The sequence below is a fragment of the Prionailurus bengalensis genome, chromosome B1 (assembly GCF_016509475.1).
Source record: "Prionailurus bengalensis isolate Pbe53 chromosome B1, Fcat_Pben_1.1_paternal_pri, whole genome shotgun sequence".
Classification (NCBI taxonomy): Eukaryota; Metazoa; Chordata; class Mammalia; order Carnivora; family Felidae; genus Prionailurus; species Prionailurus bengalensis.
The window spans coordinates 44624570-44640378 of record NC_057344.1 but is presented as its reverse complement, the minus strand read 5'-3'; the positions used below and the strand labels follow the sequence as shown (position 1 = coordinate 44640378).

General features: G+C 48.0%; 2 protein-coding genes across 5 annotated transcripts in view; one reads left to right on the top strand and one right to left on the bottom strand.

Moving 5' to 3' along the window:
- Positions 1 to 3519, top strand: part of ASH2L (ASH2 like, histone lysine methyltransferase complex subunit) — a 30943-nt gene extending 27424 nt beyond the window's left edge. For 3 of the 4 annotated variants that reach the window (XM_043564238.1, XM_043564235.1, XM_043564247.1), the window contains 4 exons: positions 405 to 497; positions 1786 to 1884; positions 2629 to 2688; positions 2783 to 3519. In XM_043564238.1, the coding sequence (XP_043420173.1) occupies positions 405 to 497; positions 1786 to 1884; positions 2629 to 2688; positions 2783 to 2890 (360 nt within the window). In that variant the 3' untranslated portion in view covers positions 2891 to 3519. Of the gene's footprint in view, positions 1 to 404; positions 498 to 1345; positions 1885 to 2628; positions 2689 to 2782 lie in introns of those variants that run through there. The other variant, XM_043564242.1, reaches the window with a different exon arrangement.
- A 3062-nt stretch (positions 3520 to 6581) lies between these two features.
- On the bottom strand, positions 6582 to 11021 carry STAR (steroidogenic acute regulatory protein). The gene is made up of 7 exons (XM_043564253.1): positions 10916 to 11021; positions 9451 to 9564; positions 8996 to 9123; positions 8199 to 8357; positions 7879 to 8063; positions 7216 to 7309; positions 6582 to 6721 (listed from the first exon to the last, which is right to left on the bottom strand). Exons 1-7 carry the CDS (start codon positions 10977 to 10979, stop codon positions 6608 to 6610), a joined length of 858 nt encoding a protein of 285 aa, XP_043420188.1. The 5' UTR covers positions 10980 to 11021; the 3' UTR covers positions 6582 to 6607.
- Positions 11022 to 15809: the final 4788 nt, after the last annotated feature.

The window sequence follows — 15809 nt, the reverse complement described above, 5'->3', positions numbered from 1 at the left end:
CAGGGGCGCCTGGGTGGCGCAGTCGGTTAAGCATCCGACTTCAGCCAGGTCACCATCTCACGGTCTGTGAGTTCGAGCCCCGCGTCAGGCTCTGGGCTGATGGCTCAGAGCCTGGAGCCTGTTTCCGATTCTGTGTCTCCCTCTCTCTCTCTGCCCCTCCCCCGTTCATGCTCTGTCTCTCTCTGTCCCAAAAATAAATAAACGTTGAAAAAAAAATTTAAAAAAAAATAAATAAAATCTAGCAAAGCTAACCCTGCATAGATTTTTAATTTCTGTTGCAAAACACAAGGACTCAGTGCTACTTGTCTGAAATTGCCTTTTTTTTTTTTTTTTTAATTTCATAATGATGTAGCTGATGCTTCAATGTTCCCTTTTTTCCCTTTCCTTCTTTCTTGGTTTTCAAGGCTTTGATAAAGTTCAAGAGTTATTTGTATTTTGAGGAAAAAGACTTTGTGGATAAAGCAGAGAAGAGCCTAAAGCAGACCCCCCATAGTGAGGTGAGTCGGTGAGTCATGATCATAAAAATGTCAGAACTAGAAAACTTTGAAGATTGGGACCAGGCTCCTAATTATAAAAGTGAGGAAAGTGAGGCCCAGAGAGGACTGAAGGGGTATGTGCTATGAGAGCTCGCCAGCCGCAGAGCAAGCTCCCTCTCCTGCCTGCTGTGATTGTGGGACCAGATCGCTCTTCCTGTGTCACCATCCCGCTTTCAGAGAGATGATCAGTGTTCTTCTAAGGACAGTCTCCAGTGCAGAGGGTAAAAGCAGCAGCCTAATAAGGAAATCCATATGCGATTGAGGAAGCAAGGCAGAGATATTTCTTCTGCTCGGGAAGTATCAAGTACAGAGGGAGGAACACTGAATAGAAGAGGAGGGGACCTTGCTCTGTGACCCAGAGGCAGCAGGAGCTGTAATGGCTTATTTAGTTCCTCTAGAACTTTCCCTACTTCCCCTTTCCAAGGTTGTTGGCCAAAGTCGTACCATAAATACAGTCTGGCCCCAAAAAGGAGAAGGGGTGGAAGAAAATTTTGAGCTAGAAACACTGTTCCCTAAAAATGCTGTGATCGCTGTCTAGGACAGTAATAGAAGCTAATGTAGGAGAAAATAAAGTAGGCTTCCAGTTGTTTTTAGGGGAGAAAATAGTAAAGGGAAACAGGTAATGGACCTAGGATGATACAGCCAGAAAATCCAGCCCAGGAGAAGACAGCTCTTGCTGGGAAGAACAGGCAAAGTTACTTGAGAAAAGGGGGTCTTTTCTGAAGTCCATATGTAGTGATTAAGAGAGGATATTCAGAATAATTTCCAGACAGAAAGGACAAAGAAAATGAGGATTCAGAAACTTAGAGGATCTGAAGAGATTTTCAAAGGAGAAATGCAGAAGTGAGAATCTGATGCAAGGGAAGGGATCAAATAAATAAGCTTAAGTAGGTACGATTCTGAGGAATCGGCAAAAGACCAGTTTGTTTTTTATACAGATAGTATAACGAATAATAAAAAGAATGCTTTGGTACAGGTAATGTAGGAATTCCTAAGCAAATAAACCTAAAGACCACCATTTACATGGTGCATATAAATATGCTCTGAAAAACCTGAAGACCAGCTAGATTGGTGCATGTAAATACGCCCTAAAAATGTAAGAAGACGTTATTACACCAGCTGTATGCTCTTCTGAGAAGACATCATTACCAGTGTGGTGGCAGTGCTTGTAAAGGGTTCTCCAAGGGAGTTCTTCAGTTTGCTTGTTCTGTTGTTAAATTCTGAAGTAAAACCGTTGTTTTTGTTTCAGATAATATTTTATAAAAACGGTGTCAATCAAGGTGTGGCCTACAAAGATATTTTTGAAGGGGTTTACTTTCCGGCCATCTCACTGTATAAGAGTTGCACGGTATGTATCGTCTGTTCATCCTGTGAACAGAACTTGAGGGAAATAGGTGAATGGTTGTGATGGATGACCATTGATGTGAATTCTAGAAAGAAATCTGAGTAGCCTAAGAGTGAGATGGGAATGTGTTCCTGTTGTTACTGTTTGTTCCAAAAACAGTTGGGTGTCTTACGAAGTATTTGCTTGGATAGTTAAAAGATTGTGCAACTAGTGTGCTCCATACTTTGACTTTGAATGTGCTGTACGGTAAATGTCATTGTTCAGTGTAAAGGATGTGAAGTATATGCATGCAGAAGTCAGCTTGGTGTTATATGTCATGATAACCCACCATCATTGGTTAGTAAGTGTTGCTTATGCCAATCTTTTTTTTAACACGATACAGTATGAAGGGGACTATCATCAGATCCTATTGTGGGGTTTTTTTGTTGTCTTTTTTTAAGTGATTTGAAAAGGTAATATCTGGAAATTTACATATACTTTTTAGTCTGTCAGTAACCACCACTGGAGTAAGATAAGGAAATCTTCAGGTAATAAACAGAAATCAACAAAAGTCTATTTTATTTACCTAATTTTTGATGGACATTAGGGTGTTGACCACTTTTAGCACTGGTAATCTATATCATTAGTTCCACTTATACCCTGAATATCATAGCTACATTTAAAAATAAAAAGTTCCCAGGTCACATTAAGCTTTTTTTCACTATTTTCCTCTGTTTTCTCCTGTCTGCTTGAATTGATCTATCCCAGGTTTCCATTAACTTTGGACCGTGCTTCAAGTATCCTCCAAAGGATCTCACTTACCGCCCTGTGAGTAACATTCACAGTGCATCCTCAGTATCTCTGCTCCTTCTTGCCATACTTATTCTGATCACCTCCTTTCTGTTTCTTGTTCCTCCCACAGATGAGTGACATGGGCTGGGGCGCTGTGGTAGAACATACTCTGGCTGATGTCTTATATCATGTGGAAACAGAAGTGGATGGGAGGCGGAGTCCTCCATGGGAACCGTGACCAGGTCCCTCTTTCTTTGCAGACATGGACTTGCTGGGGAATAAATTGGGGAGGGAGGCCTGTTTTTGTTTTTTGAACTGTTGCAAACATTCTCCCAAAGATACCGCAGGACACAGCCTGTGCTGTAGGCAAATTAAAAGTATGGGTGAGACTGGGAGACTCCCTGCTTTTCAACACTCTCCCCACTTCTGGTGACTGCTTCTATTTTGTGTGCCATATGCCAACATCTGCTGACCCCAGGATCCTTTGCGCCCCCTGTGAAACTGGTGCTGTTCCACGTATCCCTCCGACCAGGACTAGTTACCTTATTGTATTTTCTAAGGAGTGAATAATCTCGTCTAAGGCACTGACTTATTTAAAGACCTCTCCTTTTGTGGCATTGACTCCATCCCATCCGATTTCCAAGGAAGTAGTAGGCCTAGTTTCTGAGAACAGCTGAAATCAGTGGCTGTACATTCCAGATCTAAAAGGTCTTTCCTTTTGGTATGGGTTTTTATTCCTTTTGAAATATTTTTGAACACTGGGGTCTCTGAAACTACTAGGTCTCTAGAACTGTAATTGTAAAAAGAACTTGCTTGCAGCTTTAACAATTAGAAACTCTTCCCAAATAAAACCTGTCTTCAAGTGTGTGTGGCACTCTGCTTCCCTTTCGGGGTGGGTTCCTCTTGGTGACAGGGGTAGCGATGTGGGCAGTGAGGAAGGGAGCCAGCGCAGGGGGAGGGAGGCGGGTTTCTGACTATCCCAACCCCTCTTCTGCTTCCATCCTCTCTAGCCAGCTCAGCCACCCTTTTTCTCCAGTGGAAGTCACCTCAAGGAGATGAACAAGAGTTTAAAAGGGTTAATGGTGTCCCTCCAGCATTTCCCTTTGAATGTGTATGCTAATGCGTGCACGTTGTTTTCTTGCCTTACTTACCTTCCTTCCAAATACATGACAATTCAGAATACTAAAAACTGGAATGTAAGAACAAGCCTTCCCTTGAGCTCCCTTATGGCTTCCCTGTCCCCATTTTTAATACATCAGTGACAATGCAGCCTCCCAGGAATTTCCCAAATTTCATGTGACTATTGGTACCTTAACTTGGTAGCTTTGACTAATAGATTTGTCTCCTAATGAACCATCCAGGCTGTTTTGGCCATTCCACATCTCTTAACAGGAAACCTAACAGAATCAGTGTGATTGTAGGCTGAAGGCTCAGCCTGTCACCGCTGGACACCCATTCATTCGTGGCCGGTCTTAGAGGGCAGACTTGGTCATAAAGCTGGACCGTCAGAGTTTGAAGAACTCTAAGAGAATGAGGGTAGTGTTCTGTAGAGGAAGCTGGAGGTAAATTCTTTGTAATATAAATTACCACGTATTTTATTACTTGTACACCCACTCTCCATTTGATAAAATTTCTGTACATTGGATCTTCATAAATCAGGTTACAGAAGTTATGATGTTGCCTATTTATATTTCATATTCAAAAGTGTGTGTGTGTGTGTATGTGTTTTGAGAAGGTTCATTTGAAGGACTCACAGGATACCCACTCTCCATGGAGTCCTCTATAAAATGGTGTCAGTGAGCATATCATCACTGACCACTTACTTTATTCCAACATAAAATTAAACAAGTGGGGAAGTGGCTCCCAGTTCAAAGACACAGTTCCACAGTTTGGAGAAGGCAAATTTTAACTGAGCTCCAAACAGTGGTGTGCAGCAAGAAAGCCCATTTCCTTGCTTCCAGCCTGCTCTTTTTTGAAATCAGTGTGTATCACTTTACACATCTTTAGATGGTCATTTTCCCTTACTTAGCTGGGGGTGGAGGATAGTCTGTTCTAGAAATACTTTCTTCAGCTCTGAGGCTCCCTGGTAAATAATAATTTGGTCTGTGCTAAAAATAGACTACTCTATGAGATAAGAATAAATAAGAAGAAACACTTCTATCAGATATAAAATTTCAGTACCTCCATAAATATGAGCATTCCCACGACTGCTAACCTGTTTACTTAACAAGCCGGGGCTCTGTTTCTGGATGGTTTAAATCATCACTGCTGTTATAACTAGAATGGGAAAGTTTCAAGTGGTAATGGCTGGCTTTTCATCCTACTCACCCTTCTTAGCAAAGTAATCCCACCCCAATCTATATTTTGAAAGCATAAATTCTCTGAATCTTGAAAGGGGAATTTGCTCTCACCATATTCCCTCTTTTGGCCTTCTCTCAAAATAGTAAAACAGTGACCTGTTAAAAGCCGTGAAATTGGCAGCCCTGAGCCAAGCTGGAAGCAGATGTAATTGAGTGAACTGAAGATTCAGTTTCCAAGGCACGTGGGTGGCTCAGTAGGTAAAGTGTCCAACTTCAGGTCATGATCTTGGGGTTTGTGAGAGGCCAGTGTCAGGCTCTGCCCTGACAGTGTGGAACCGGCTTGGGAGTCTCCCTCTCTCTCCCTGCCCCTGTCTCTCTCTCTCTCTCTCTCTCTCTCTCTCTCTCTCTCTCTCTCTCTCAGAATAAATAAGTAAACCTTACAGATTCAGTTCCCTTGTTAGGTGTCAACATTCACAGAAGGGAAAATAATAAAATTTGTTTTTGTTTATCTTAGTAATATCATTAATTTTCTTCATTTGGTACCATCCTATCTTTTAATTACATAAATAAAAATCCTCAGTCATCACCTTCATCTTGCAATGCCTGTCAGCTACCAGTTCTAGAATTCTTTTAAGAATTGATTTAGGCTTGGAGCACCTGGGTGGTTCTGTCAGTAAGCATCCGACTATTGATTTCAGCTCAGGTCATGATCTTAGGGTTTGTGAGTTCGAGCCCTACATCAGGCTCTGCACTGAGCCTGCTTGGGATTCTCTCTCTGCCACTCCTACTCTCTCTGTCTAAATAAACTTTAAAAAATTGAATTAGGCTTGTGCTTATTGTGGAAATTAAGTACTCATGAAAGATTCTGGCAGCAGATTCTAAATAATTGAGTGACCTATGTCCCCAGTAGTTTTTCCTTTTAATGAGCTCGGGGATCTAGTTTAATTAAAATCTTTGTCCAGGACTCCTTTAGCATGAAGTTGCTGTTTACTAGAATGATTTTTTTTTTTTTTTAAGAGTAGAATTTTTAAACAGGTACAGACTGAAGTTTGCGTCTTAGTTACAACTCTTTATTCTGACTGGTGCCCATGGAAGAAATAGGGTAACTAGTTTAATTAGTTTCATATCTTTTTCAATCAAGAAAACTTAGACTACATTTCTAGAACGCATCCGCTGTGGGGAGTTACTTGGTCTTTGATGCAGCTCTCTACCTGTTTGGTAGAGGAGCAGAGAGTTGCTGGAGTCCCTTTTGTAAGACCCCCCACACACTGCGGGGAATGGAGCTCTTGAGCCCCTAAAGTATGAGGTCCCAGTCCTTGTACTTGCATCCTGTGTCAGCTAGTAGCATTTTATAAAGATGTTTTTAAATAGATGTGTAAGGGCCCAGAAGGAAGTTTTACAAATATTTTGGAGCCCTTAACCTTCATTTCAGAGCTAATCATTGAATAGAGTTAGAAAGCTCTTTCTCTTAAAAGCTCTGTCCCCATTTTCTTTGTCCTAAAATTTTGCCAGTCCCAGCATCCTAAATATACTCCAGCCCATTCCAAAGTCCCCGGATGAAGAGCTTAAACAGACTTGTAGGCTTCTAGCAGGGATCTCCCTGAAGGGCATGCGAGCCAGTGCGCTAGAAACAGTTGGAAGCAGCAGGCTGGTCCTTAACACCTGGCGTCAGGAGCGGGGCTGGACTCCAGGTGCTTGCGCAGGTGGTTGGCAAAGTCCACCTGGGTCTGTGATAAGACCTGGTTGATGATCGTCTTTGGCAGCCATCCCTAGAGTAGAAGATAGAAGAATTTGGCCACCTTGTGGGTGGTGTTCCCCTGTAGACACCTCTGTACCCTGTCACAAACATGGATTGCTTGGGGCTTGGTCTTCCAGCTCTGTTTATAGGTGTGACCTTGGAGTTGACCCGGGAGGACTGCCCTACTGCCCTGCTGTGTCATGACCGTGTAAGAACGGTCAATTGTGTCAAGACAAAGGTCAGTTGTGTGACCCTGAGCTAGCAACCATATCTTTGGGGGCCTAAGTTTCCTTCTTTCCAAACGGGCAACTACAGAGTTGAAATTTGATATGAGGTAAAAGGGAGCTATTGTAGTCTGTGGAGATGATGGAATAGCAGGCCGATACTCAAGCCTCGTCCTTCTCCCAACAGTCTGTCTCTCAAAATGGAGGAGGGTTTTTCCTGTTCTTGCAGGATCACGTGGGAGGGTAAGAGTCAGTTTTTCTCCCCACCCCCTACCCACTAGCCACCTCTTGTGCCCCTCACCTTGAGGTCAATACTGAGCAGCCACGTGAGTTTGGTCTTCGAGGGACTTCCGGCCAGGGGACGGAGCACCATGCAAGTGGGACCATGCTCTCCTCTGGCAAATGGAGAGCAGTCCAGTCAGGAGGACAAGGCAGAATGCTCTTTTTATGCTGACCAGTTATACGAGCCACACTTCTCTGGTACCTTGTCTTTTCTAAGTCTCAGAACTATTTTGTCAAGGGTGATAAACTTAACAGTTGGCCTGGTTACCAGCTCACCGGAACACATGCTGGTTGGGGCTGGAGCCTGAAGGCCCCCTGTGGTGCCTGTGAGTTGCCGGATGCCAGGGAAAGGGTCCCGGGTGATGGGTGTGGCCCCTCACAAACAGCAGCTGTGTTCTAAGCAGTATGGCTTGCATTTCAGTCGCCAGTATGGCCAGACCTGAGCGTACCAGCTAAACCTCAGCCCTACGTCATGTTTTAGAAAATTATTAAGGTTCTTAAACTTTCTAGGAAGGTTGGTTAGGGCCGAACTTGTCTTCCTCCATATTCCTGTGCAAAAGGCAGTTGAAGGTAGGGACCAAGGACTGGTTTCTTGGAGCCGAGGATTCATTACACCCTCACCGGGCACATGCCCACAAGCCTGCGTGAGGGAAGAGAGCTTTTGGGCGACTGCCAGTATTACCTGATGATGCCTTTCTGCTCGGGCATCTCACCGAAACGTGTGGCCGTGCCAGCCAGCACGCAGGTGGAGCCTCGGCGCTTAGTGCAGCGCACGCTCACGAAGTCCCGGGGCCCCACGAGGTTTCCTGCTGATTCTGCAGCCAACTCGTGGGTGATGACTGTATCTTTTCCAATCTTCTGCAGGACCTACCGGCCACGGGGAGCCAGAATCATTAGCCAGTGCTGAGGCTAAGGCACCACCCACAGCTTGCAACCTTTTTGGCACACCTTTCAGACTGGGCTCCCATGGGTTCCTGCCACCCACACCTGGAATCTCCTCACCTTAATCTCCTTGACGTTCGGGTTCCACTCTCCCATCGCTTCCATGTGCTCCACAAGCTCTTCATAAAGCCTCTCCATGGGCTGGTCCACCACCACCTCCAACCGGAACACCTTGCCCATATCTGGGACCACTTTACTCAGTACTGTGTCCCCATTTGCCTGTCAGGGAGAAAAAAAGGAGCTTCAGGATAAAGTTTACAGAAAAATATTCCTAGGCAGGAATATGACAAGGACAGGCAAGGCAGGAAGGGGAACAGCACAAAGAACTCTAAGCATGAGGAAGCCTAAAATTGCTTCTTCTCAGACAGTTGGTCATCTTTCCCGCCATGAGCCTCATACATCTGCTGAAACCTTGAGCAGTAACCTGCCTGATTCTGGACCCTTGTTTCTTGGTGGTAAATGTGGGTAGGTCCAACTGAAAAGGCCCCCCTACCTGACCTCAGAAGCTCAAATTTCCTGAGCAAAACAAAACTGGAAGCGGGAAAGTCTGGTCTACAACCAGCTCATTACATACACACAGTATTGGGTGGGATCTTAAGGATGTTTTCAGTCCTCATTTTACACCAGAAAGATGTAGAGACCCTTGGGGCACTGCTGGGTCTCGATCCCCGATTTCCTGACTCCCAAACTAGTGTCTGCTAACTCAGAACTTGGGAGAAGGAGAGGGTTTACCTGAACTCTGGACACTAGGCAGCATGTAAGTTAAAACCACTTGCTGCGTGAGGCGGGAATTGTGAGAATGGCCTTGAGGATGGCAATGGAACAGTGAGGCACGGGGGTTCCAGGTCCACCCTCACCTGCTGGTTCTCCTTCTTCCAGCCGTCCCGGCTGCTGAGGATGCCCAGGGCCTTCTGCATGGCCTCCTCTCCCTGCTGGATATAGGCCAGCTCCTGGTCACTGTAGAGAGTGTCTTCCAGCTGAGAACCTGGATACACAGCCCAGGAGAGACCGAGCTTGCTTCCGTTTCCTTAGCCTATCACCCGCCCCCACCTGCCACCCGCGCTTCCATCCTTGAGTCTGGATCTGCTCTTTCCTCTGAAGAGCCAAGGCCAAAGTCATAGGGTCCGGCCTGCAGGTGAAGTTAGACACACAGCTACAGCCGACAGGGGGTCTGCAGAGCCTTGCACCCCAGTCCCACCCCCTCAAAGTGAGAAAGGCCAGCTGAGGGCTAGTTAGGGGGTGGTGGGTCATGCACAGAGCAATGTACACAAGCTCCTGCCACTGGCACAAGCCCAGAAGCGTCAGCACTCACCAAGCAGAGAACTCCGACGCCGAGCCTGGTTAATCCATGCACCTGGGGTCGGGCCCCCTAGTGCCCTCCGGTTCAGCTCCTGGCCGATTGCCAGCACGGCTTGGTGCCTCAGCCCTGCAGAGAGGAGAGAATATTGTTGCGTAGAACAGAGGAATCCCCTTAGAGCGAGATGGTTCCACCCCTTCGTTTTGCCACAGGGGAGGAAACGTGTGGAGGGAGACGTAACTTGCACAGGAACACAGATCCCTGGTGGGGTCTGAATGAGAGCCAGGCCACCTCCACCCAGTGCTGTCACTCTGTGCCAGGCCACCTTTGGGCCCAGAGTCGGTCTTCCATCTGGGCTGGCCAGGCCTGGTGCTGCCTGGAGGCAGGGGCTGCACCAGAACCTGCTGCAGTTTCCTTCTTGAAAGGGAAAGAAGCTCTGTTCAAACAAGCAGAAAAATCCTGGCTGTGGAAGGAGAATTCAAGACCCCCAGCCCTTGAGGCCTGTGTAGCTGTCAGCAGCTGGGGTCCTTCACATGAGTAACTGCTCTGCGTGCCACTGGGGTCTGAGCAAGGGATCCTGTTGATCTGGTGGAACAGCCCTACTGCTGGGCCGGGTCTTCTAAGCACGGCTTCCTTCTAAACAGAACCCAGGGATGCCTGGGTGGGTGGCTCAGTCCAGTTTGGGTTTTGGCTCAGGTCATGATCTCACAGTTTGTGAGTTTAAGCCCTGCATTGGGATCCACACTGACAGTGCAGGGCCTGCTTGGGATTCATTCTCTCTCTCTCTCTCTCTCTCTCTCTCTGCCTCTCCACTGCTTGTGTGTTCTCTCTCTCTCAAAATAAATAAACTTAAGAAAATAAAATAAACGGAAGCCTATTCAACCCAGGGTAATTGGAAAGGACTTTAGATTGGTTTGTGTACCCTTCAGTGACTGCAGGGGACTGACTAGGATGGCCCTGGGTCCTGATTAGCTCTACCAAACCAGACTTCAGTACCTGGTTCTGCTTCCTCCTTGTAGGATGGGAACACGACTTCCTGCTGCACCCACTTCCTCTCTCTGCCTTGCTCTTCGGGGCCTTCCCCACTTTCTTTTTTTTCTCCTCTCTTCCCTGCCCATGATGTCTCAGGCCTGCCAACACTGCTCGCTGGCGTCAAGGCTCACTCCCACCTCTGCCACTGTGGCTGTGGCTCTCTTGGTACCCTTAGTGCCAATCCAGGCAAAGTTCAAGAAAGATTGGTGCCCCAGAGAGGACAGCACAAGTGACAGAATCCAGAAGAGACGGAGGCGTCTTCGTATCCAGGCCAACCATTCAGGTGGGAAAAGGGAGGTCCCAGAAGGTGGGAGATTTGCTCACATTCACCCAACAAGAGGCGCAAGTGAGATGAGTGCGGAGTGGCCGCCACCCCGCCCCCCCCCCCCTACCGTCCCAGTAACCACATGGCCTCCACGCGCGGCCAGCCTCTCGCCCCAGAACTCACCCTTCATGTTGCGAACGTGTCTATAGGAGCTCCCAGCGCACAGCTTGAACGTCGCTAGGAGCATTGTTTCCAGGTGGCGGGGGACAGGCAGGGTAACGGTGCTGCTGCCACTGCTGCTGTGGCCTCTGCTCACGAGGGTGGCTTCTTCCCTCCTTTCCCAGCTGTCAACGTCTACCTCTGGGTCCTGCGGCTATGGCTGCGCCCAGCTGCATGTCCCGTGTCTTAAATGCCCCCCAGCTGAAGGCTGTATTTCATCATCAGGAGATAAAAAAGCCATCACTTGCTATGCAAAGGAAAGGGTCAAGGGCAGAGGGATTGCCTCACGCCATGGCTTTGGCCATTTGCGGGGAGGCGGGGGGGGGGGGGGGGGGGAGGCGGGTGCACAGAAAGGAGCAGGGAGGTTGGTGCCAGACTCCAGCGGATGGAGCGGGGAGAAAAAGCAGCAGCTGAGGTCAAGGCGGTTTAGAAGAAAGCATACACCATCCAACTGTGGTTTTCAAAGAGCATGTGAAATGCAGATTTCCGGCCCTTGGCCTCAGAAACTCTAGATCTAACCCGGTCTAGAATTGAGGCTAGAATGCCCGGGTTGCCGCGCAGGTATCCTGTGAACTGCACGCTACTCTTTGAGAAACCCTGCCCCGGTCTGGGACGAAGTCTTTTCCCTTTAAGGTTGAACTTGTGGTTGCTTTCAAGCCAGATTCACCTAGCAAGAGTATTGGGGGCGAGAGAAGCACACTGGCTTGGCCCCTGGCCCAGGGCCTTCTGTGTGAGAGAGTTCTGTGTCCTAGCACTGCTGTCCAGAGTCAGGGAGGGAAGGCCTGAAAAGTGGGGAGCAGTGGCGGTCCCCACTGGCTCTTGCTGGGTTCCTCACTATAGAAAGATGAAGGGGACAGGACCTGTTCAGGTTGGCCCAGTACCCGGAGCCCCTACAGAACAGAGTCCCACACCTGCCCTGTCAACTCCTCATGGAGAGTGGGAAGGGTCCAGTAATCCAGAGGCCCTTGTCCTGGGCTCCTCTCCGAGCGGTGGCTGCCTGGAGGCCCATTTCTCGAGGCCCACTGTGGGCCCTCTTCCCCTGGAGACCTTCCTTGACCACCTCAACCTTCTGGAATGGTTTGTTCCTCTGAAGCACACCCTGTCACTACCCCCAGAGGGCTCATCATCTCAAGTCCCCTTTTGTATAACAGTTGGTAAGTGTTGGCTTGTCTCTTCTGTGGGACTGTTTCTCCCTGAGGCATGTCCCCTTCCCCGCATCCCCCCCCGCCCCCCCCCCCCCCGCCGCCCCCACACTCAGCTCGAGGCGGGGCACAGAGCAGGCTGGTGCTTCTCTGTTGGGTGAACAGTTGCGGGGCCGCAGGGGTGGGGGGTGGGGGCGTAGCTATGTCTTTGGCTTAGGAAACGTGCCTGTAGGCTTCGTTTCCAGCCCCTGTGGAGTCCTGGGGAAGACAACACCAAAGGGATGGGCCTTGGCCTCTGGTTCATCTCTGGCCTGGGTGAGGGGTTGGGGGGGACTTAACCTTTCACAGGCTGGAAAGAGGAGGTGCAGAGGGCATGCGGCAGAAGTCGGACACCAGGTACCCAGGCTTCTCCTCTCTGCCTGTACACGTGAGCCCTCATGCACATGTGTACCTCAGTGGAGGTGGTGGGGAGTGGGGAGGGGCTTATAATGGACGGACGGTGCAGAAAATGTTCAAGGCCCTGCTGTTGCCATCCTGTGGAGAGTTATGGCCACTGTGAGAGGGCGCAGCTGGGGGTGGGGGGGAGACTTCGGGACTGAGGCACACAGCTGTTGCTGATGTCAGAAGCTGCCACTGACTCAGGGAGGGGTGCTGGTGGCCTCCCCCAAGGCCAAGGCCCTTTATCCTCCCTCATCCTTTCCAGGACGAATGACTAGTTAACTCTCACTGTCCCTCTGAGCAGTAAGGTGGGGGGACAGGTCTGGAATTACCTCTGGCTCTAGGAGTCGTCTGTGTCTGGCTTTGCTATTTGAGGAGGGCAGAGCCCCCAAGGAAGGACACCAGGTGGACACAGCGGGCCAGGGAGAGAGGCAGGGCCTGGAGAAGAGAGGACTCCACTCATTCCTTCAACGCCCCCTTGCTGAGTGTCCACTGTGCACCCGGGGGTCAGGTGGGGAGCCTGGGGGCTGCAGTGGGGAAAGCACAGGTGTCCTATTCTCGGTCCCAGGCCCGCCTCTCGCTTCGTGATTGCGAGCCACTCACTACTTCCATCCGGACTCACTGATCTGTGAAATGGGGATATGTTTTCTTTTTCTTTTCCTGGGTGTGACCCAGCTGAAATCAGGTGATACGTCAGGAGCCCACAGAGTAAGTCCAGACTTCTTAGCCCAATCTCTGGGCCCTCCAGCTTCGCACCCTAGCTGTCTTCTCCGGCAGGGCTCAGCAAGTTCCTCAGGGGCCTGCCCTGTGCACACCTTCATGGCCGGGTAGCTCACAGCATCACCTCCCCTCAAAGATCCCCCTTGGGCCCCACTCACTCTGCTCTTTAACTAGAATTCAATACTTTTTCCTTTGGGCCCTCTTGGTAAATGTGTAGCACAGTATCAGTAAGACCATTCTCCCCCACATATACCTTTTTAAAGTTATTTGAGTACTTTTCGCTTCACAGCAAAATTGAGAGGAAGGTACAGAGATTTTTCATGTACCCCCTGTCCCCACACGTGCAGGCCCCCCCCCCCCTTTTACATGTCTGTAAGCTCCATAAGGACCTGTAAACTCTAGGAGAATTTGGCTCTTTTGCAGGTTCTTGAATCCCCAGCACTTCGCACAGTACTAATGACAAGATCTTGAATCAATGTTTAATGAATGATTAGAAAGCATGATTAGAAAGAACTCTGTGCTTTCTCAATAAATACTGATTTGTAAATTCTCAATACTGATTTTCTTCTACTTCTTAAGGGTGATCAGCCTGGAGGTGAGGACAAACCCGGGCTGCTTATAGGGTAAATGCTTATTCAGTATTGAAAAAATGTGGTGTTTTCCTCCATAGGCGCCACCGTGAGAGGGAAGCAGAAAATGCAAACTTGACTCGTTGGACTTGAGGTAATTATGGGTATAGTCAGTACTTAATTCCTTAATTCAAGTCGGTCACTGGTATTTCACAAGGTATCCTTATTTGATTCTTGTTTTTAAATGAAAGAGGATTCAATTTTATTTCTTTTTTTAAAAAATATTTATTTATATTTGAGAGACAGAGAGAGAGACAGAGCACGAGTAGGGGAGGGGCAGAGAGAAGAGGGAGACACAGAATCCAAAGCAGGCTCCAGGCTCTGAGCTGTCAGCACAGGGCCTGATCCGGGGCTTGAACTCACAAACTGTGAGATCATGACTTGAGCCGAAGTCAGACTTTTCACTGACTGAGCCACCCAGGTGCCTCACAAGGTATCCTTATGTGTACAAAGGAGACTGCTAAGTATCAGTTCATCGAGGGTATGGCATCTATCCCAAGAATCCAGCACATATCAGGTATTGAGCGGATTATAGTAGCTGACGCTGAGCACTCTTTCTGTTCCAGGCACTGTTCTAAGCTCTTCACCCATATTAACTTACTTTATTCTTACAACCACCACCCAAGAAGTTGTTACTATAGTCATACCTATTTTCCAGATGAGGAAATCGAGGCACTGAGGTAAGCAGCTTGACCAAACTTAGACAGCTATGAAGATGCTGGTATGCAAAACCAGACAATCTAGTCTGTGCTTTGTTATACAGCTTAACCTTTTTTTTTTTTTAAGCTTATTTACTTCTTTTGAGAGAGGGAGAGGGAGCACAGGCAGGGGAGGGGCAGAGAGAGAGAGAGAATCCCAAGGAGTCTTGCTTTTGTCTGTCAGCGCAGAGTGTTCGATCCCATGAATCGTGAGATCATGACCTGAGCCGAAACCAAGAGTCAGATGCTCAACCAACTGTGCCACCCAGGCACCCCTACAGCTTAACCTTTTATTTTTTATTTATTATTATTATTTTTAATTTTTTTTAACGTTTATTTATTTTTGAGACAGAGAGAGACAGAGCATGAATCGGGGAGGGTCAGAGAGAGGGAGACACAGAATCTGAAACAGGCTCCAGGCTCTGAGTGGTCAGCACAGAGCCCGACACAGGGCTCGAACTCACGGAGTGTGAGATCGTGACCTGAGCCGAAGTCAGCCACTTAACCGACTGAGCCACCCAGGCGCCCCCAGCTTAACCTTGTAAAATCTCAAGTTTCTCTCTGAAAACCAGGGCCAACTATTAAGTTATATTTGGTCCCTTGTTTCCCTTTCACTTTCCATCTCCCCTACAGGTGAGCCAGACTTTAGGTCACCTTGCCCAGGGATTTGGGCACAGAAAACAAAGCTTTCTGCCTTTTGGAATAGCTTAATCCAGAAGAGCAAACTGAAGGTGGGTGGGATAAATTTAACCTTCCAGATTTTTTTGACCTGTACACTATTTTAAGAAAATTTTGAATCAGTTGCCAACATAACTATAGCAACAACAGATAGACCAGTGGCTGGCTGCCAGGGGCTGGAAAGGAGGGAGCAGTTAAATTCAAAGGGCCAGGAATATTGGGTACATAACTATATGCAGTTGTTAAAGCTCCTAGGACTGTGTACATTGAAAGAGGGGATTTTACTGTATGTAAATGATACAGCAAAAAATCTGGTCTTAGAGATAAATCCCCAGGCCATCTGGATATCTGACCTTGAAATACACTCAGCACTGAACCCTCGCTCTTCTTTTTGTCCTTGCTAGGGGCTAGCTGGCTGCCCAGAGCAGCCACAGTTGAGGCCATTTTCTACCCCTGGGTTTAGCCAAGTGACAGCAACCGCTATTGAGTGGCTGGAATTAGGGGAAAATTTTTTTTCTTTTAAAAAGGGGAATGGGTACAAAAAGGGGAAAAA